The sequence below is a fragment of the Epinephelus moara genome, chromosome 3 (assembly GCF_006386435.1).
Source record: "Epinephelus moara isolate mb chromosome 3, YSFRI_EMoa_1.0, whole genome shotgun sequence".
Classification (NCBI taxonomy): Eukaryota; Metazoa; Chordata; class Actinopteri; order Perciformes; family Serranidae; genus Epinephelus; species Epinephelus moara.
Window position 1 is genome coordinate 1,948,118 of NC_065508.1, and position 22,588 is coordinate 1,970,705.

The window sequence follows — 22,588 nt, forward strand, 5'->3', positions numbered from 1 at the left end:
GCGTGCAGCCTCGTTCTGTGGACGATAAACCAGGTGCAGACTTCCATCTGTGTCACCGCTGATGAGGAAATACAGCGAGTGCTGGACGGAGCAGTGAGTGACAACAACCCCGCCCACATTTAAGAGGACTGTCTGAACAGACCGAGGGTCTAGGTACCATGTCTGAAGGCTTACTGCTGGTTCCAAAGGTGCTGGACTGAAAGGGTTTGGTGGAAACGGAGCTTCACTGGCAGATCTGAATCAGCGTTTGTGCTTCCCATCTGATATCGCCTCAGCTAACTTCAGACCAGACCTTGTGCTTTGGGCCTCCTCACTGCGCCTCGTCTACATCATTGAGCTCACTGTGCCCTGGGAGGATGCTGTGCAACAGGCCTAAGAATCCCAGAGCCTTAAGTACATCGCCAGGATGCCAGGTGCTGCTGATGAGCCCTCTGCAGGTGTCATGGGCCTGTCATCACAACACCAGTGAAGGAAGGTACCCACCTGATGACCCCAGTGAAGCTTTTACCCCCCCTAAATCACACCTCTATATATACATCCAATATATGTATATAAGAATTATGTCTGACTGAAGTGTAAAAATATAAAATATATTTAATATGCTGAGTATGTACGGTGTGTAAAAAAATATAAAAGAAAATGTGCCTCATGCTCTAATTAAAAATATAAAATTATCTGTATAATGTTACAAAGTACAACATGCTGATTATGATTACATTTTATTTTTACTTTATTTATTTAGTTACTTTTTTTTATTTTTTATTTATACGAAATACTTTGACAATAACATATCTTTGTTTATGCCAATAAATTATTATTATTTTATCTTATTTATTCATTTACTTTGTTTTTATTTTTATTCATTAATTTATGTTTTTTAATTTATTTTTATGAAATGCTTCAGCAATAACATATCTTTGTGCCAATAAAGCTATTTGAATTTGAATTTTGGTTAATGAATTTTTTCACGTCATTGCTAATGTCGTAGTGTTAATATTAAACACCTGATTTAAACTCCAGTTATGAGTGAAACGTCACGCCTCGGCCTCGTGCTGGAATTCTGGGAAACATATTTCGTTATGTAATCATAAACTCACCCTGCTTCAATCTGATTGGCTCATTTGTGTGGCTGTTATTTCATCAAACCAATGAATATCAAGAGCCTGGTACAAGCGGCCTGACACAAGCCAATGGGGATGGACTGACGTCACCTCAGCTATAAGAAAGTTGGTGTGACGTATGAGGCCTCCAGTTACAGTCGCCATCTTCTTGTCGTCCATAAACGGGCGAAGAACGACGACGAGGCGACGGCAGAAATAACCCACCGCACCGGCGTTAATCTGAACCGAGTCAGGGCGGAAGAGTTCCCGCATGAGTTGATGGACTGCCTGCTGATCAGTGGTTATGGTATCGATCAGGCTCGTGTAGGTTTCCCCGGGTCGCTCGGCTCAAAGATGGACGACAAAGCGGCGAGGGAAGACGCGTGCCGGGAGTATCAGTCGTCTCTGGAGGACCTGACGTTCAACAGCAAGCCGCACATCAACATGCTGACCATCCTGGCCGAGGAAAACCTCAACTTCGCCAAGGATATCGTGGCAATAATTGAAGCGCAAATCAGCAAGGTTTTTATAAAAATAGAATATTTTCAATTCCAGATGTTTGTGTCGATGTATGTTAGATTTAACAGGCCCGCTACACGCTGTGTTAGCTGCTGGCTAAACATGGCGGCCAGAGCCGTGTTACACCTAGATACGTTACATTCCGTTGTTCTGTTCAATAACAGCAACACCCGAGGGGCTGCCGGTAACTTTACTAATCTGTTACAGAGGGAGAAACTGCGGGTTTATATTAACACGTTTGTGCCCAAAGACTTTATTATTATTATACAGCTCAAAGAAGCTTTAGTAGTTTGACCACACGGAAACACAGCGCGGTGTACATGTGGTAATAAATATAAACTATAAACTGTTGTAACTGTAAGATACGAACAGTAAAATATTAAAGTGTAAAACAACAACTGTGTCAATAATATTTTGTAATGCAAATCCCACATACTGAATTTAGGATGAAAAGTGAAAGCACCATAATATGCTGTGCTTTGACTCAAGTCTGGGCAAAAAATTAATTACGGACATATTTAGGAAACTTTGGAATTTCCACAACACATGAAAAATCCCACTTTACTCAAAAGTCAGAGTCAGGATTTTTAAAAATACGGAAACACACTTAAGTTGTGTTAGTTTTGTAGATAGATGTGGTCTGCAGGCACATTCTTAGTCCTAAAATATAATGATATAGAAGAACAATAGTCTCATGTGCCCACAGACTTTATTACAGTTCAGTTTTTAGAAGCTTTATTGGTGTGACCACACTGAACACAGCACATTGTACAGGATGGTGTTAAATATAAACTGTTAACTGTTGTAGCTTCTTTGGTATCAACAGGAAAAGTACAGCCTTTAAGATGCTAACAGTAAAATGTTAGGTTAACATTATAGTGTATAACATCACCTGTGTCAACAATATTATGTAATGCAACTCTTACATACTGTGTTTAGTAGAACACCATAATGTTGTGCTTTGACTGAAGTCTTGATATGTGGTAACTAGCAGACATATTCAAGTCAGTATTTACATTTTCTTCCACATGTGTAAAATATTTGTTAAAAGTTAAAGATGCCAGATACTTGATTCACATAGTTTCTGAGATACTATATGTGATCTTAAGGCACATGGGACTGCTGTTTATCCCTAAAATATAATGAAATGTATATAAAAAAACAATAGTCTCATATACTCAAAGATTATATTGCATTTAGTTCACAGTATTAGTTTGATTGTATTGAAACATGGTGCATTGTACAAGGATTATTCCCTGCAGTTTTAAAACAGGCCTCAGCTTGGTAAGATAATACACAGATGAATATCACTCTAAGTTAATTAGTAAAATAATGACAATAAAGCTAAAAAGATAAATATTAGATAAAAGAAATGGGAGAAAGTAATATTTTTAAAAAGAAAAATCTATAAATACAATGAAATATTTGTTTTAACACGTATTTAGTCTTTGGACACATGAGAATACTGTTTTCCCCCAAATAAATATATATGAATTATTTAGAAAAACAGTGGTCTCATGCACCCAGAGACATAATAGTTCAGTTCTTCGGGCACATGGGAATACTGTTGTCATTCCAAAAATAAAATGATATATGCATAAAAAGCAGTAGTCTCATGTGCTCAACGACTGAATATAGTGAAATAAGAAACTTTTCAGTTTGACCAATTTTAAATGTTTCTCCAGATTTGTTCTTCAGCAAGCTCAGACAAAACTTCAACCAAAACTAAATTCAAAATTAAGTTGTGGGCACAAATGGGTTAATATATTAAGTTTGCTCCAAATTCAGAATTTTTTTTTCTCGGCGCACTGATGTGAAATCAGCTGTTCCTGTCAGTTTTTCCTCTGCACAGTAAACGCTTTGCATTCAGAGCTGAAACAATTCATTGATCGTCAGAAGTTTAATTGGCAGTTATCAATCATTTGTCTCATTCAGTTAACTGATTGTCAAATATTCTCTGATTCCAGTGTCTTAAAATGTGAGGATTGACTGTATAGTAGAGAATATAACTTCAGGATATCAGTAAGAGCTCTGAGAAATTGTGACGGGCAATTTATTTACATTTTTTATAGGCTGCTGAACGATTACCAAGAATAATCGGATTAATTTGAGCTACAGCCATTAATCCTTTTCATAATTAATGAATCTGCCTTTTTTTTTTTTTACCCCCGATTGATTGTTCATTATAGAATATCAGGACGTAATGAAAAATGACCATTAAAGTTCAAGGACTTTAAATTTCCAAAATCTAAAGAAACTGAATTTACTGTGATGTCAGACAAAGAGCTCATCGTCACACCTGAGAAGCTGGAACCAGAGAGAACTTTGACCCTCCTGCTCAGATGAACAAAGACCAATTGAGAAATTGCAGATTAACTTGTGGCGATGCAAGATTTTTAGATCCAAATTGATCTCCCGTCAATGCCAGCCGTCAGATGAATGTCGTGAAGTTGGTGTGCTGCTGTCGGGATCAACTGAAGTGAAAATCCACCACAAATGTCTTAATGATGCAGTTTGTGTTTCATAACAGCTTTAAGTTAATAAATTCCCTTTGAGGTCTAAATCCACTGACAAAGGTGACAGATTTTGGGGGGGGGTAGATTCTAATACAGTAAATCGCTCTCGCCAAAATGGTGCCATATAGATATATATGTATATTTTTTTGACTAAAAGTAAGTTATGTGTTTACCATGTTTCCAAACAGGCACGACAACATTCTTTACAAGATGTTGACAGGAAACGGGTAGAAAATAAGACAGACGATATACGTTAAAAAATGTAGAGAATTCAGTGAAAGAGCTGTAAAATAAGCTACAGAATAAAAAAAGCCATTTAACCTGCTTTTTCATATTTTAATATTTCATACATTTTTTTGAACCAATTAGACTTCTGTGAGACTTAAAGAAAAGCCGTTTGTTGTCGACGTTAACAACCAGGAGTGTTCCCAACCACTAGTTTCCATGATGTTAAAACAGAAGTTTAGAGTCAGGCTCAGCTGACTGAAGAACACACCCAGAAAACAGTCCAAGTTTAGAACAATGTAATCCATAAGGCGGACATGACATATCATGACTCACTACATTAAAAAGTCAGTATTCTGTAGGAACATGCCTGATTATGACAGCAGTATTTTCATTGGGTGAACTTAATGGCATAAACGAAAGAAGATCCACGATACTTAAATCACGACACAACACTATTGTGATTTTAAATATGTTGTGATTTATTACCTTTTTTAACTGTAGATTATTTCCCCAAAGGAAAACTGTCAACATCTGTTTAATCGAACGAGATTAAGTTTTCAGTCTGTTTATCTCTATTTTTCATCCATGTATCTACGCAGCTGCAAACATTATTCTAGTAGGCTGCCTAAAGTTACATTTGTATTTGTACTGTTGATTTATGTAATGGAAAATGTGATACATGGCGCTGTGTGATGACACACAGAAATATAATGATACTATGCTGTGTTGACCCCCCCCCCATATGCTGTGTTGACCCCCCCCCACCCCCTTAAAAAATAATCTAAAGATGAGTTTAACGGACTAGCATTTCTGGTGCTGGCTAGTGACCGTAGCAATGTTTAATCAACTAGTGGACCAATCGTGCAAGTCCTCGTTTACGACAGAATCAGCTCACAGTTATTGAGTCAGTCGAGTCCTTTTTACACAGAGTTAGCGCTACAGAGCCGCTACGAAGTCCGTTTTTACTCAGAACCAATCCATGGCGCTACAGTGTGGGATTATAGACAGTTTATATATCCGCTCATACACATGTGTCTGAAATCAGCTCAGCTGTTCAGAACAACAAAAGACTTTATTGGAGCTAATTCAACCCTTTGAACTCTGCCACACAAACAGGCCGCCAGTACATGTGTTGGTGTTTTTGCCTCTTGTGATGTCATTTCTTTGAGTGTTTTCTAATGCGTCATATCCCTATAATCTGTACAACCTGAGCTAAAAGGTCACGGGAGTCAATAAACCATAATAACAATATTGAAAATGTGTCGTAAATAAAAACAATACAACAGACATTCCCATCAACCTGCTTCTCTGGCGCCACCACATGTTTTGGAGTGCTTGTAGCATAACATAGTGACGTCAACGCGTGCAGACAACATGATGGTGCAAAAGACACAAGTCTTAACTTTGTCTTGTAAAAGCAATGAATGCTCTAGCTCCTATATATTTTATTTTAAATTGATTTTAAACAGGATCATGAAAACACCATTGATTCATCAGTATGAATGGCTTTCACGTGAGTCATCCAGTGATACCTGATAATTAGTGACACTTTGACCTGATGGACGAAGCGAGAGATGCGGCAGATCAGCAGCAGTCTGTAAAGACGTGTAGAGGTCGTAGTTTTTTAGGATCAGCCATTTTGTTTCTGGTGGATTTTGACTTCAGCCTCGACGCTTCACAGCCACGACAGACCTCACCAGTGTTATTGATTGTGTTGTTAATAAATGTTGTCGGGTAGCTGTTGTTGAACACAGGAGACGTGTCCTCTGACCTTCTGTAGAACAGATCCTGAGTCAGCGGTTAGCCTCCTGTGTGCTCTCTGTTTGCACTTTGACGCAGCGAAGCTTCTGATCAGATCAGAGGAAAAAATAATGCATTCATTCACTAGTGAATCTTGAATTCCTGAAATGTCACTGAATGGTTAAAATGTTATAATAAAAAATGTGAAATGTGCTTTTTGTCATTTTTTATTTCCCAGTGTAATTTATTGGTCTGGTTTCCATTTACTGACATGGCTGAGGGTGACTCGGCTCGTACAGACACTGCTCACTCAGCTGATGCTGCACAGTTTAGTAACAGCAGACTTCACAGTTTAACGCAGCCAACAGATCAGTCCTGTGTCCTGATGGGTTACTCATGTTTTTTAATAACTGAAGGGAGACAAAACTTTTGAGGGGTAAAACTCAGACAGAGTGAGAGTGAATAAAAGTCAGTGGGTGTGAAGTAAAAGTCAAACTGGCCGATGTGTCGTCTGGGTAAAGTACAAAGAGTGGTTGGAAGAAGAAACCCTCTTTGGAGGTAAAAAGGTTCCCGAGGACTGGACTCCCTTTTTTTTTTTTTTTTTACCCAGAGTGCATCATGGACATGTTTCCTCCCCCTGACTCCGGGGGCGTCTCTGCTGACTGATCATGACTGAAGATTTTTCTGCATATCTTCCTGGGTTTTTTTTGTTGTTTTTTTGGAACTGTGTTCACAACAGTGAAGACGAATCTTTGGGACTGATTTTCCATCAGACGTGTCACTTTTTCCTCACCTGACACCGACTTTATTTTGCCCACATTTTGCTGTAATTTTTGGGTGGTGAGGGTGGAGGGCGCTCAGCCCTGTTAATCCTGTCAAGTTGTTCTCTGTTCTGAAATGTTGGTTTTTAACCCCTGTTGTTTTCTAAACTTGTCGAGTTCTCTATTGCTCCAGGCCCCATCTGCCGAGAAGCTTCCAGTTTTGTACTTAGTGGATTCCATAGTGAAGAATGTTGGAGGAGAGTACCTTGCAGTGTTTGCTAAAAACCTAATCACTTCATTTATATGTGTCTTTGAAAAGGTACAGTTCTCTTTGCTGCTGTTTGAAACATTTAAGCACTAAATCTGTTAGCACCTCACCTCCCTCCTGTTTGTTGTGTTGCTTGCTTTTTATGTGTGGTCTCCTGCACTCTGCTCCTGTCTACTTAACGCCATAATGTAGTCCTGCTAATAAACGAGGGAGGGGGGGCTCATGCTTTACACATATTTAACTCTTAACACAGTAAATGTAGTGGTGATAGAGCTGAAAGCCTTTGCTGTGATGATGCTGAAGTGCTTTAGGTTTTTCGTTGGACCAAGTCCTGTCCTCTGTTTGTAGGTGGACGAAAACACTAGAAAGAGTCTGTTCAAGCTGCGCTCGACGTGGGACGATGTGTTTCCTCTCAAGAAACTCTACCTGCTGGACGTGCGGGTCAACTCTGTGGACCCGGCCTGGCCCATCAAGCCGCTGCCGCCCACAGTCAACGCCAGCATTCATGTCAACCCCAAGTTTTTAAAGCAGGTGTGTATGTTGCTGCCGACACCTCGTCACTCCACTGGGACTGGGCTCTTCACACCTGCTGGGCACAGTCCAGGGACGCTACAACTCATATTCTAACCGATAGCCGACCCTCGTTAACAGACGTGATTAACCCTCAGTCCTCTGCATAGCGGATGACTTCTCTGCTGGGTTTCATTACACGATCCTTAAAATTCAATTCATTACTCCAAAATAAGGCTCTGATTGGTATTAAAATTCCTTAAATCAATCTCTCAAAAGTCTTTAAATGCTCAGACATGACGAGTACGATTTCATGAATCTGTAATATCCAGGGCTGGACATCAGCACCAACCAGCAGCCAGATGATGGGAAAATATAGAAGTGGCTGCAAAATTCACTTCACTTAAAGCCAAAGAAACCAATGGTAATCTATTTAGTGGCTGGTAGATTCTGTACTCCACCAGCCACAGTAGCAGGTGGACAAAAGAGTTGATTTCCAATCCCGGCAATATCTGTTTTTTAAATCATTAATATGATGTTTCACATCAGCGTTGCACAGATCAGACCAACATACATGTACATGTAGCTCATCCAAACAAATGACATACATTTTTAAGATAAATCAAAGGAATATTTTGATGATGACATGTTCATTGTTTTCTGTGTTCAACTCTGGACACTGTTCTTTGGATAGGGATGAGTATGATTAAGATTTTATCAGTACTCTTCATCAGTTCTTTTTCACGTCTGAATAAAAGCTCTTAGGTCCTGATCCCACAGGACGCGCTTTAGCAGTAGGAGGCACCTTTTTCTAATTGATTTTAGTGAGAATGAAGCTTTGCTCACAGTTTTTGCGTTGCTACACACCCGCGTGTTTCTGCCCTCTGAGCTCCTGCATTTTTGCCGGAGTGCTCCGATGTCCCGTGTTTAAAGAACGCCCTACGTCATCTCCGCCTTTTCCCCATTGTCCAGGTCCGGTGCTGGGCACTACTCTTGTGCCTTTTCTGTGCCGGCTTTCAAGAGCATGGCAGCAGGTTGTGTCTGAGGTTGCTAAGCAACCTTAACAACATCTTATAGACTATTTAGGTGAAATCCTGAGTGCAGAGCTGATCTTCTTCCAGGAGCTGTTTATAAGTGTGTAGGCCTATTGTCTGTGGGACAGATGTGATGCTCTGGGTAGCCCTGCATGAACATGATCAACTTTTCCGTGTTTATCAGACTGAAAATTTACAGAAGAAGGGAAAGATATCTGTCAGCTGTGATTGGTTGGTCCTTGTGACATGAACATGTGCTCCAAAAGTTGAACTTATCTCAGGGAGCAGCCGGCGCACCCTGAAAAATGGCGTCTTGCATTCGAGCTCACCTGCCGCGCGTCTACATCGAAAACAATGAATTTGAGGGTGCAGAAAACACAGCATGTGTAGAAAAGAAAAGAAAAGAAAAGCAGCTCATCCTCAGAGGAGGCTGGAGTCAGAAAACAGTCATGTTTTTGCTTTTTTTAAAAAAAAGACTGATCAACTGCTCGTTTCAGCACTAAAGACTTACTGGTGTCTCTCTCATGTAAAGTTAAGGGACAAAGTTAAAATTGAGTAAACACTCCCTGAAAGAAAAACTAATTACAGCCATGTTTACCTGTTGAATTTAAAATGTAACTGAACAAATAACCTGCAGCACGAGCCGTCTAACTGCAGGCAACTTCAGGCACTCGTGTGGAGCAGGAACAGATGGATATAGATTAAGTTAAAAAGCCTTTATTCAAAAACATGGCTGCTAACATTAGAACACTGACGGGTCTCGACCCTAAGGTCTTCGCCAGGGTGCAAAAGGTAGACAGGAGTCAAGCAAGTTTGGTAGGCGGGGTCACCCAATTCTGATTAATAAATGAGCACAGGTGGGCGACAGCAATGGATTTTAGCACAGAAAACCTCTAACTAATATAAAAAATACAATACATACATAAAAGGGAGAAGGAAATTAAATTAAGCTCTATCGTACAGAAAAAGGTCTAGTGTTTCTGTGCTGTGATATTCAGGAGTTACTGATCTGTGATCTGGATAAAAACAATATTAATAATAATACGTTAGACGAAGAGTCTGAATAATAACAAGACAACATCAACAATAATAAGAACAGATCACTCTAACCCTGTTTCTCATTCAAAGGAAGGGTGTGTGATCAGTTTCCTCATTTAAACCAGGATATATTGCATCAAGTTTGAATCATGTACCTCTTTGTTTAGCCGTGGGGTCGTCCTCATTCTGCGTCCTAATCATATATTGATGCTCTGAAAGTCTGTGTTTAAGATGTCTTTTGGTGCGTCCTACATAAAAACAGTTGCATGGGCGTGTTGGATGATATATAACAAAAGTAGTACTGCAGTTAATAAAATCCCTTCTGTCATATGTCCTTCCTGTTTTGAAATCAATGCCGGTCTTTGTTTGGACCACATTTAGTCAGTGTTGACATGTGTTATTGAGACACTTGCAGGTCCCTGAGGGTTTCTTTCACAACATGTCCTCTTTAGGTGCTGGTAAATAACTGTGCACACGTTCTTTATGGTTTGAGCTCATTTTGTAAGAAATAACTTGTAATTCATTGAGGACAGTTCTCAAATTGAGGTTTGTTATTTCTGTTTGTGAAAATCGAAACAGTAAAATGAGCAGAACATCTCAAAGCCGGAGGAAACGGACTAACTGACAGACTCCTCTTTGTTTCTTCTTCTCTCGTCGTGTCTTTAGTCTGAGGAGCCGTCCTCTCCGGTGCCCGCCCCCGCTCAGCCGCAACCGCCGCCACCGCCGGCAGCGTCGGCTTCCCAGCCGGTCCCCGCCATCAGCCAGTCGAGCCTGACCCAGGAGCAGCTGATCCGCCAGCAGCTGCTGGCCAAACAGAAGCAGCTCCTGGAGCTTCAGCAGAAGAAGATCGAGCTAGAGCTGGAACAGACAAAAGCACAGCTGGTAGGACGACTGAGGGCTGGTCCCAGATCTGTAGTGTCATTTATTAACTGTGTACGCACAAAACCAGGCCTGAAAGAGGCGCACGCCACTCGCCACGTACAGATGTGAACTGTAAAAACAGATTTGATGGGAGAAACTTTGACAAATGCGTACCAACATTTTGGAGACAGAAATTTGATGACACGGTTGAAAGCCTGATTGTAGAAACTGACGAATATTTTTTGGCTTTTGTCCACACGTACATTTTTAGTACGAATCCTACACACTGTTTTATAAATGAGATCTAAACCTGTTTTATCCAAATATTTTGAAACTACAAAGTTGTTTCTTCAGCAGATTTGGGCTTCCATATTTATGGAGGAGAGAGCTGCCGCAATCATAAATAAATAAATGACTTGTTATTTAAATGACTGTGCCAGTAACTGTACCAATATAATTTTAGAAATAAATGTAGATATATTAATTAACTGATTAAACGTGACACAAATTGAAATTCTTCTTTTAATTTGCTTCTTTTAGTATATTTCCCTTTAATAAATTTTAATCTTTATTTATTTTATTTTTGCTTTCATTTTTTTATTTAACGTTTTTATAACTTTTTTAAATTCGTTTTTTTACTTTTATTTTTTGTTTAGTTTGTTCACTTAAAAGTTATTTATTTTTACTTTTATTTTTTAAGTTAATTGATTATTTTTACTTAATTATTTACATTTTAAAGGTAATTTTTTTTTAATACATTTATTGTTACTCTTATTTTTAATTTGTTTTTATTTTTAGCATTTATACATTTTTTAATCTAATTATTTTTACTTTTATTAAAATGCATATTTATTTTTGCTTTTTCAAATTTATTTTAAATTATTTTAAGCAGTTATTTGCTGTTTTTCACTCTTTATTTTCCCGAACTTATTTCTTCATCTAGTTGAATTTCTGGTGACATCAGTGATTTCCTGTTTCCTGTTCGTTTCAGTCCGTCCATGTTTAGAAATAAATTTTCTCCCTCCACTGAATCAGAACCAACAGTTGTTTCATGTGTCCACAGGCCGGTGGATTTGTGATGCCAACAGCGACTTCAGTCTCAACTCCAGCAACGCAGAGTGCGGCACTGAGCACGGCACCGAAGACCACCAGCCAAACCGTCCCCGTGGTCCGACCGTGGCTACCTCCTCAGACTCAGACAGACGCTAAGTCGACCACCAGAGACCCCCGACTGAACCGCACCGGCCCCCCTGCTGCCTCCCAGGCCAAAGAACAGCCTGCTGGCAAGAAGGATGGCCTCGCCACACCTGAGAAATCCACCCGGCCAGAGAAGGCCAGGGCCCCGAGGAAAGACGTGTTAGAGGACAAGGCCAAGTCCAAGTCTCCATCTCCGCTGGCCAAAAGTGTCCAGAGTAAAAACAAACAGGCGGAGGCCGAGATTCTGAAGTCAGCTGACGGCACGAAGAAAGACCCCCGACTGAAGAAACGCACACAGGACAAGAGTGGAGACGCCAGAGATGAGGAGCTGAAGGAGAAGAAAAGATGCACAGAGAAGAAGGAGCGAGAGGGCGCCGCCCGGGGGGTCGACCCTCAACGGTCCAGCAAGGGGAAGCTGGTGAACGGCTCAGTGACCAAACACGACCGCGAAGAGCCCGCGGAGAAGCTCGAGTTCAAGACCGGAGGCAACGCCCGGACGCACGCCAGGAAACGTACCCGCTCCCGCTCCAGGTCTCGCTCCCCCGCCACCTCCCCAAAGAGGAAGGACAGGCGGTCCCCAAAGAGCAGAGCCCGGAGCAGCTCCCTGTCCCCGTCTCCCTCCCACAAAGCCGGCAAACCCAGGAGGGTCCGTGCAGAAGAACCGGAGCACGGCAAGCCCGGCAGAGAGGCCCGCCTCGCGCCCAAGAAGAACCAATCAGAGAACAGGAGGTCAAAGAGGCCGGCTGAGGATCGGCACTCTGAGGCCAGAGACTCTCACTCCCCACGGAGCCACGACGGAGGAGGCAAGGAGGCCAAGGAGGCTCCTCACCGCTGGAGGAGCGGCTGGGAGGAGAACAAACAGTGAGTCCATCACTTCAGATCATATTTAATGTTTAAAACAAACTTCACATCTGATTCACATGAACGTGTCATCAGACTGAACGCTGGCGTCACGTGTTCCTCATCTAACAAGTTTTATCATCGTACAGCTGTTTGTGTTCGCACATTAAGGAACTTTGATCTTTTGTGTTTAATGACAGATTAATCTTTTTTTTGTAGTTGTGTTTTTTCAATTGATAACTGCTTTAAACTAAAATCGATGGATCATCATCATCACAGCGATCCTGCAGGTCGTCTCAGTGTTTGTGGATGAAGTTTAAGTTTGTGTGTGTTTCCTCCTCAGTGCGAAGCTGCCGGAGGAACCTCACCTGAAGCCCTCAGGACCTCCCAGACACAAACAGTACGGCGGCCCGCCTCGCCCCACCACCCCCCGAACCCCGAAGCATCGCCTCAGCGTAGACGCCAATCTGCAGATACCTGAAGTCCTCAACTCCGCCTCCAAGAAGGACCTGCTGAGGAGGGTACGTCACAAACACCACGCTCACTGATTCTTTATAAATACTTTATAAAAGTCACAAAAACAAAAAATTAAAGGCTTCAAAACCTGCAGAAGAATTATTTCCACCTACTGGTAAAAAAACAAAACAGGATGGAAACTGAAGGCACGGCGGGGACCTGTCGTCTGTGGTCATTTTGACTCGACCAGCGGACTTCACTACAAGCTGATTGGCTGTTGAAACGGGTAACGTGCTTCAAAACCAGCTGCAGGCAGTTTGACCAGTTGAGTGTCAGGTGACATCATCAGCCAGCTTGAGTCGAGCTCAGACCAGCCAGTTCACACTGCTGACACTTTTCTCTGCAACGTTCTGAAATGGTTTTGTGTCATAGTGAGTCTTTGGTCTGAGCTGGGGCGGTGCAGGTGTCTCTGTCCACTTCTGTGCTCTCTGTGTCCGCGGTGGCGAGCATTTGAATATGCAGAAGTACAATCTGTAGTCTGAGCAATGATCTAAGATCCAGAGAAAATCCACTGGGCGACACAAACTGTGTCATCCGGCAGATTTTTACTGAGAGACGAGCGGAAACACAAACTAATCATTTGCACACGCAGTGTTATGACACAGAGCTGGTTGAAAATCAGCACAGGTTTCATCTCTGTAACAGTTGTCGTCTTCTCGTCTCTGTGCAGGCCAGTAAGCGTCTGGAGAGCGGCGAGATCACCGAGGAGGACTTCCTGAACATGGCCCACAAGATCAAACACTTCTTTCAGTATCAGGAGGAGAGGCAGCGCTCCGACAGCTGGGAAGAGTCCGCTGACTTCCCTGCCAAGAAACTGCCGCTGCTGACTACCCCGGGTGCCCCCTCCCAGCCACGGCCCCATGAAGGCATGGACCCAGCGGAGCTGTCATACTACGAACACAAGTCCAAGCTCAGGAAGACGCAGGTCACCCACCGAAACACCGGGGAGGAGTGGGACGGCGAGGAGAGTCCAGAGGAAAGCGAGGAGACTGGGCAGGGTGAGAAGACGGGCCGCAGCGCCGGACACCCGCCATCACATAAATACAGCCGGGCGCCACGGGACAGACCAGGTAGGCTGAGTGTTGATTGATGTCTTTGGCTCATGTGATGTTTAACTGAATATTTTGGGTTTTGGTTTTCAAATGAAACAAGCTGTCAGAATACGTCACTTGGCGCTGTGGCGAATAATTAAAGGCTTACTCATGACTACGCGCCGATGACATCCGTGGCCAGAGGCGGCATGTTTTTGGGTTGTCCGTCACAATGTCCCAAACACCCTCGACGCTGTTCAATGCTCATGCACATGTTATCTCAAGAACACCGTGAGGGAATTTCTTCAAATCTGGCAAAAATGTCCACATGAACATGATGAATGATTAGATTTAGTTAATCATAGGTCAAAGGTCACTGTGACCTTGCTTCGGTCTCATTCTTGTAAACACAGTATCTAAAAAAAAAAAAAAGACACCTTGAAGGATTTCCTTCAAATTTGGCACAAACGTCCACATGGACTCAATGATGAACTGATAAGATTTTTAGAAGTTCAAAGGTCACTGTGACTTTGGCGTTTGTCTCATGCTCGTGAACAGGATGTTTTAAGAAGGCCTTGAGCTTGGTTCCCATTGTATTGGAAAGCCTGGAAAAGTCATTGAATTTCACAATTATATTTTCCAGGCCTGGAAAAGTCATGGAGTTAGTGAGAATAATTAAAAGTTATGAGTTTTGTTGTGTGTTATGATATTGTCACAATAATCTTTAATAAATAACCTATAACATAATGACAGATAATTTTCTATCGACGTAACGTAGCTTTAACGTGTCAATATGTGATGTTTTGTTTACTGTCGTGTTCGTTGCGTAATTTTCTCCCCTCGTTCAGTCTCTCCCTTCATGTATGCCCGCTTGTTGAAGTTATGTTTGAACTGAATTTCAATCTGAAAAATGCCAGAGAAGTGGGCAAGAAGAAATTATGGGTCTTTGAAAAGCCTTGCACAATTTGGCACAAACATCCACCTGGACTCCAGAATGAGCTGAACAGATTTTGGTGGTCAGAGGTTACTGTGACCTTTTGTCCGTCTCATGAGCAAGATATTTTAAGAAGGCCTCGAGGGAACTTCCCTAAAATTCTAGTTTTCATTTTTTTCTTTCATTTGATAAACAAAATAATTTGGAGAAAATAATCTGCAGATTAATTGATAATAAACATAATTATTAGTCTTACTAGACAAGTAGCATCTTTTTTAATGTGGAGGGGTCGTCTTGTTTCCTAGAATACGTAGACGAAGGGCGCTGTTTTCAGGTTCTTCCAACCTCACTGATCGCTAAACTGTAAAGTCCTGACGTCAGAGCTTCATGACGAAGACGCTTTATTGTTGTGTCACTGACGTGCGCTGGTTAATGACTCTTACAGGTGAGAGGAGGAGTAAAGAGCGTGAGGAGCCCCGCCCACCACTCGGCCCCATGATCGAGGAGTACCACCACGGCAAAGAGTTCCCCACCCTGAAGTCTCTGCCGGGCCTTCGCTTCAGGAGGAGAGCCGACCCCAGAGAGTCCAGTGAGTCCACAGCTCCGAACACGTCCACCATGACATGATGTCTTATCTGCCTATAAACTGATCTGTGAAGCCAAACGTTATCTGTCGTCTGTCGTCTTTATCCACAGAGAGGTCAGAGGTCAGGTTCTGGAGCTGCGGGGTGTCAGGGTCTCGATCAGGGACACTTCAGCAGGGTTAGAGACTCTTTAAAAAGATCGGTTTACACATTTAATTAGGGAGTTCAGCTCACACGCTCAGCCTCAGTTAATAACCACAGCAGAGTCCGATCAGCTCATCAGGTCAGGAGACGCCGTCCGTAACCAGAGAAGAAGAGTTTATGTTTCGTCCTTTTTAGATCTCTGTCTGTACTTTGAATCTTTACTAACTGTAGATGAGATGAGCTGTTGTTTTACTGATGAGTCACAGGACGTCCTGTGCGTCTTCATGAGTTTCTTTCCGCTGTTTCCAGGTGAGAGGGAGTGGAACTCTCCGCTGACAGAACGCCAACGCCTCGACGAACGTGAGGAGCAGAAGAGCGGCTACGATGCTCCGCGGAGGTACGGCCAACCTGTCGAATCCAGGCTCCCTGACCCACGGAGGCCAGAGGTGCCCCCGCCCTCCGGCACCGTGGTGCACAGGAACTGTCCGAGTCCAGCTGGTCTGGACCCGCCGGCGCCCAGGTTTGAGCGCGAGCGCCTGTCTCCTCTACACCAGAAAGACTCTGCAGAGATGAGCCCAGTCCCGCGCTTCGAGAGCCCCAACAGTGAACACTCCGACGATGGGCCACTCAATCTGGATGCCCCCCCGCTTCCCCCTCCACCCAAGTCCATCCTCAAGGCGCCTGTCCGTGGAGGACCGCTGTCTTCTGTCCGACAGCACAGTGACTCCCCAGGACACACACCTCCTCATGATGGAGGACACCCCTCCTCCCGGTACGACGGGCCCGGACACATGGGCCCCTCCAGACCGCACCCTCCAGGGTGGTACGAGAGTGGTGGACCCGGGCGTTACGATGAGTCGTCCCGATTCGACGGGCCTCACCACCAGGGTCCTGGCAGGTTTGATGGCGGGGGACCGCCTCATCACAATATGCCAGAGAGGTTTGACGGACCCCACATGTCTCACGGTCCAATGAGGGGCGGAGACAGCATGGGGCGGTTTGACGGTCCGCCTCACCCTCAGGGCCCCGGGAGATTTGATGGTCCCATTGGTCAGCAGCCCCCGGTGAGGTTCGACGGTCCAGGGCCCGGACCGGGTCACTTTGAGGGTCCTATTCAGCGCTTTGACGGCCCGCTGCGCTTTGACAACAACATGGCTCCTGGTCCTGGATCTGGACCAATGAACTTCCAGCAGACGCGACCCATCCGCTTTGACGGCCCTCCAAACCAGATGGGCCCGATGAGGTTCGACGGCCCTGGTCCGCTGCGCTTCGAGGGGCCCGTTCAGCCAGGTCCCAGGTTTGACTTACCCAACGTGCCCCATCAGGGTGGGCCACCGCGGTACGAGTGTGCCCCCAGCCAGCAGGGCCCCCTGAGGTTTCCTCCTCAACACAACCTGCAGCCCCCCATGGGGCCGATGGCCCCACCCATGTACGAACCTATTGCCCCCCCGCAGAACTTCAACATGGCCCCCCAGCGCTTCCCTGAGCCCATGAACCCTCAGTTCCCGGCGGGGCCAATGGCGTTCCCAGCTCAGCCCAACCTGCAGCCAGCAGGAAGCTTCAACATGCAAGCGGCGCCGCCCTTCAGCCAGCCGGGCCCCGTCCCCTTCTACAACCCCGCTGCCCCCGCCGTCAGCATGCAGCAGCCGGTGAGTCCAACAAAGCCGATACGTTTTATATCAACACAAAGATCTCTCAGGTTTGGTTTGATGTTTAGTAATGTCACAGAAAAGTCTCGTGGGTTCATTCCACTTTCACTCAGGATCGCTGGTCCTCATGTACCCAGTATAAACCCTGTATAAACCCAGTATAAACCCAGTATAAACCCAGTGTACCCGGTTTTAAAATGTCCCATTTGTTTGCAGGTAAACATGTTGGCGAACCCCAACCAGCCCTTCCTGCCTCAGAACCCAGTGCCTTTCGGACAGCAGAGTAAGATCTTCCTCCTGATTTTAACTCGCACACATTTTACACAGTTTTTTAACACTAAACTGGAGAAAAATCAAAGTGTTTCTAACTGGTGTGTTTTGTATCCCTGTAGCTCCGCAGGTCGCCCCTCCAGAGAACCACTTCGGTCAGGTTGACGTCAACGACCTGCTGTCCAAACTCATTTCCACCGGCATCATCAAACCCTCGCAGCCCGACGCCGCACCGACCACCACCACCACGGGTCAGTGGACCGCCGTCATGATTTCTATGGTTGACTCTCGTTAGTTTGATCCAAGACTTTAATGTGATCAATAATCAGTAGGTTTTAAAAAATTTACATGATTTCATTTGTTTTCCCAGAATCATCTTCCACGCCCTCAGCAGCTCCGCCTGTGGTGGAGGAGGAGGAAGAGGAGGCGGATGAGGTGGAGGAGGAAGACGACATCCCGGACCTGACCAGCTTCACTGTCGATGACATGAAACAGTGAGTACAGACTGAACGTGACCGTTCAGACCTAAAACACTTTGTCAATAAGTGGATCACCAGGACTGGTGGAGTCTCCCAAAGACTACAGAAAAGATGTTCACAAATATTTCTAACATGTTTGGCATGTTTTTTGAAATGTCCAAGAACTGTGAGTAAAATGTCCAAAAATAAAACAGAATATTAAAAAGTATTTGTAAAATATCAGATTTCTTTTCCTGGAAAAATAATTAGTAAAATGTCTGAAAAATATGTATATAGTAACATATCCTTTTTTTTTTTTTCCTTTTGTAAAAAATATATAAATAGAAGGACCCCAAATTATTGGTAAAATGTCAGAATAATATTGTCAGACTTCCTTTGTAAATAAAAATAAATATAGGTAATAAGACGAAATTATTGTTAAAGAAAAGATTTACTAAAATGTCTGAATGTATTTGTAAAATTTTTGCCTGAAAAATATAAGTAAAATCTCAGACTTCTTTTGTAAACATTTGTATGATATAACCCCAGATTGTTGGTACAATGTCAGAATGTGTTTCTGATAAATATTGGTAAAATGTCCATAAATATCTAAAATCTAAAAATGTTACCAAAACTATAAGAAAACATAAATTCTATAATATTAGTAAAATGTTTAATATTACTCAGGGAAAAATCTAAGTTAATATTGCTGTGCTTTATTGATTAGTCGATCAGCAGGAAGTTAATCACTAACTGATCTGATCATTTCCAAACATGTAAACTGTTCTCTGGCTCAGCTCCTGCAGTCTCAGGATTTTTCTCAGTTTCATATCATTTAAAATATGAACTTTTTTGGTTGTTATGACAGTTGGTCGCACACGTATTTTCTCTCGCTGTGTCTTGAAATATCTCACTGATCAGTTGATAATAAAAGTAGTAGCTATTTGCAGCCGTAGTCGTCTGCTCCCAGTGTTTTGGAAAATAAAAACGTGCACAGATTTGCACAGGGTCGATATTTGTCACCATTAGTCTTGAAATAAAGTAAACAAATAGAAAAATGGCGAGCTGCTGTTTGACCGGTCTGACTTGTTCTGTCCCCGTCTGTCTGTCAGGCGTTACGAGAGCGTGGTGACCAAGCTGTACTCAGGGAACCAGTGCTGCTTGTGCAGCATGAGGTTCACCACCGCTCAGACCGACATGTACGCCGACCACCTGGACTGGCACTTCAGACAGAACCACGCCGGCAAGGTCGCCAGCAAGAAGATCACACACCGCCGCTGGTACTACACGCTCACGGTGAGAACGCACGTGTCCTCCATACGGACCTCAAAACAGCTGAAGGTTATCAGAGGTCAGTCCTGATGTTTAAACTTGTGTGTGTGTGTGTTTGTCAGGACTGGATAGAGTTCGAGGAGATCGCCGACCTGGAGGAGCGAGCCAAGAGTCAGTTCTTTGAGAAGGAGAACGAGGAGGAGGTGCAGAAGAGCCAGGCGGCCGCCAAGGAGAAGGAGTTCCAGAGCGTGAAGGCCACCAAGGACCAAGTGGGAGAGGTGAGACACGCTGTGACGAGACGACAGAGCTGAGATCTGCTGTGTAGTTTCATCTTTAATATTACGTCATTTATTACTTTGTGTTAATAATGTGTGAAGTAACTAAAGCTGTCAGATACTTGTAGTGAAGTAAAAAGTGCATGTGCAGGAGGAGAAGTATTAAGTTACATAAAATAGAAATATCAAAGTACAGTTTGTACTTGAGTAAATGTACTTAGTTACTTTCCACCATGTAGTAAATACAACAGAAACAACTAAAAAACATCATCACTGACATTAAGGAATTTTTTTCATCCATTTTGTATTTATATATTTAATATTTATTTTACTCAACACGTTTGTTTCTTACGAGTCACTGACAATGTGTGTGACAGTGTGAAAGGTCAAAAATGCTTTTCTTCCTGCAGTCGTGTGAAATCTGTCAGGAGCCCTTTGAGACGTACTGGGTGGAGGAGGAGGAGGACTGGTTCCTGAAGAACGCCGTCAGGGTCGATGACAAGGTACGACACAGCGCCAACATCACCACACACTCCAGAAATATGTCTTAGAAGTGTCTGAAAATATTCCTCTGAAAAGTATTTGTAAAATGTCGGGGGGGAAAAGGATTAGTGAAGTGTCCTAATTCCCCCCCGAGAAATATTACTAATGTCCCAAAATGCTCGTAACATCTAGACGAAACATTTGTAAAAATGTAGGAAGAAATTTTAATGAAATGCCCACCAAGTATTGTTAAAATGTAGGAAAAATACTAGTAAAATATCCAAAACAAAATACCAGTAAAATGTCTTAAAAAATATTAGTAAAATGTCAGGAAAAAAAATTGTGAAATGTCCAAAAATAATTTGTAAAATTTGTACAAAAAGATGTACCAAAAAAAAACCCTGGTATGTTAAAAAAAAAATTACAATTAGAAATTGTAGAATTTATGTAAAATAGTAGTAAAATGGAAAAAATATTAATAAAATGAGGAAAAATATAATTAAAATGTCCAAAAAAAATTGTAAATTTAAAAAAAAAAAATATTGATGTAGAGAAAATGGAAATGTCCAAAAAATGAGTAACAAATATCTGTAAAATATTAATGCTCATCAGTCCTACTGACACTGAACATCAGCTCATTTCTTCTCTCTGAACTTTGATATTTGTTTGAGCTAAAATCAGAACCAATCAGTGGACTGATCAGGAGATTGACGGATAAATTAATAATTCGACGCATGTGACACTGAACTGAGTGTCCTGGTTTTATCCAGCTATTTAACTTTAAACCAGCGGTGGACTGAGGGGTTAGCAACAATCAGCTAATGTTAGCATGCTAACATGCTAAGCTAAGATGAAAGTGAAGAATGTGAGTTTATTTTATCTGATTTTAAAAACCTGTTTCCTTCAGTTCTCTGTGTGTTTGACATGTTGATGACAGTGATCAGTATCCAAGGATCAATACCTGCAGTGATTGTTTGTTTGTGTTTACAGAACTTCCACCCCGCCTGTTTTGAAGATTATAAAAATGTAAGTATCTGAAGAATAAATCAAAATCATAACGCTGAAGGTTTCAGATGTCTGACCTGCTGCTGTTTGTCTCCTCAGTCGTCGTACCTCGACGTCACGCCGTCGCCCAACAAGCTGCTCACTGATCATCCGCTGAGCGCTTACATAAAGAGCGAAGAAGAGGAGGAGGGCACTTCCTGTGAAGTTGCTGCTGCCGCCGCCGCCGCCGTCGTCGCCGCCTCAGTCTCAGTCAAACAGGAAGTGAAGTCTGAGGCGAGCGAGCTTCCCGATGTGAAAAAAGAGGAGGAGGAGGAGGTTTTAAGAGACGAAGTGCAATGTGAGGAGAGCAAACAGTGACCCGCTGGCGCTCTCGGCGTCGACGACCTTTTCTCTGTTTTTCAGAGGGAAAGGTGTTTTTAGCGTGCGGGGGCGGGGCCCTCCGCACCGACAATAAAGCTCAATACATTTTTGTATTTGGATCCTGCGCGGCCATTTGAGGTCTGCTGTCTGTCTGTGAAGGACACGTGGAGACATGTTTGCTTTGTGGGCTCAGAGATGTAAATGATTTAATTTATGAATTAAAGTATTTTTTGTATCTCTGGTGTAACAGTGATTGAATCTGACGGCGGCTGCTCGCTGCCCGTCACCCTCTGTACATAGTTTATTGATTAATTGATTGATTGGTTGATTGGTTTGATGACGACTTGACGACAGGTGTTGAGTTGTTTGCTGCTGCGTTAAAGGTAAGCATCATCTGATTGGACGGCTGAAGACTGGACCCGGCTCTTCAGGACGCGTCTCTCCGCAGGATCAGTCGTCCTTTTCCTTTTGTTTTTCTTTGGTCTTCAATAAAAGAGTCTGAAACTTGTTTGTGTTCGTGTGAACGCTGATTGATCTCTGACGCTCGCCGTTTTATTGTCATTTAGGTTTCCAAACTAACAATAAAGGTTCAGTGGATTTAAAGCTTCTCTTCTGCTGTTTTTATTTCTGGTTTTTATTTGAGACGCTGACGGGGTCAAAGCAGGGACGAGAAGTTAAGGGAAAATTTTAAGGTGTTTAAATCGGAGCCAGTTTTTGAAGCCGCGTGTGGCCGCCATGTTTCTGCTGTGACTCAGGTTTTAACTCAGCAGCAGTTTGTGTTGTCGGTGGCGGGGTCCGCCGCTACCGCACTGAAGTCACAGTAAACAAAGTGAACAAACGTCTGAAGACGAGCGGACGTCATTTATGAGCAGATTTTATGTCTCGGCTTCTTTCTGAATTCAAACCACTCACAGTGAGAACAGAAACGGAACTGATTCGTGTTTTTTATTTTCAGTTTGCCTCATGTTTTATTTATTTTTAAATTCTTTTATTTT

At 43.0% G+C, this 22,588-nt stretch overlaps 2 protein-coding genes across 4 annotated transcripts in view; one reads left to right on the forward strand and one right to left on the reverse strand.

Annotated features, from left to right (window-relative positions):
• LOC126386816 (stromal interaction molecule 1-like) overlaps positions 1-22,588 on the reverse strand; it is a 188,498-nt gene that overhangs the window by 48,922 nt on the left and 116,988 nt on the right. The window lies entirely within an intron of this gene.
• On the forward strand, positions 1,250-22,196 carry pcf11 (PCF11 cleavage and polyadenylation factor subunit). Of its 3 annotated transcripts, XM_050039374.1 has the most exons (18): positions 1,250-1,622; positions 7,058-7,183; positions 7,481-7,663; positions 10,381-10,596; positions 11,639-12,633; positions 12,956-13,133; positions 13,799-14,198; positions 15,539-15,682; positions 15,790-15,855; positions 16,131-17,470; positions 17,687-17,753; positions 17,863-17,991; positions 18,111-18,234; positions 19,311-19,494; positions 19,593-19,748; positions 20,156-20,248; positions 21,219-21,254; positions 21,333-22,196. In XM_050039374.1, the coding sequence occupies exons 1-18, from the start codon at positions 1,380-1,382 to the stop codon at positions 21,588-21,590; spliced, it is 4,938 nt and encodes a 1,645-aa protein (XP_049895331.1). In that variant the 5' UTR covers positions 1,250-1,379; the 3' UTR covers positions 21,591-22,196. The 3 variants fall into 3 exon arrangements, with proteins under 3 accessions (XP_049895331.1, XP_049895339.1, XP_049895347.1); XM_050039382.1 differs by lacking the exon at positions 15,790-15,855; XM_050039390.1 differs by lacking the exon at positions 10,381-10,596.

Coding starts and splice junctions, on each gene's coding strand:
- pcf11 (XM_050039374.1), top strand. CDS start 1,380: ATGGACTGCCTGCTGATCAGTGGTTATGGTATCGATCAGGCTCGTGTA. Junction 17,754..17,862: donor AGTGCCTTTCGGACAGCAGA/GTAAGATCTTCC, acceptor GTATCCCTGTAG/CTCCGCAGGTCGCCCCTCCA. Junction 20,249..21,218: donor CCGTCAGGGTCGATGACAAG/GTACGACACAGC, acceptor TTGTGTTTACAG/AACTTCCACCCCGCCTGTTT.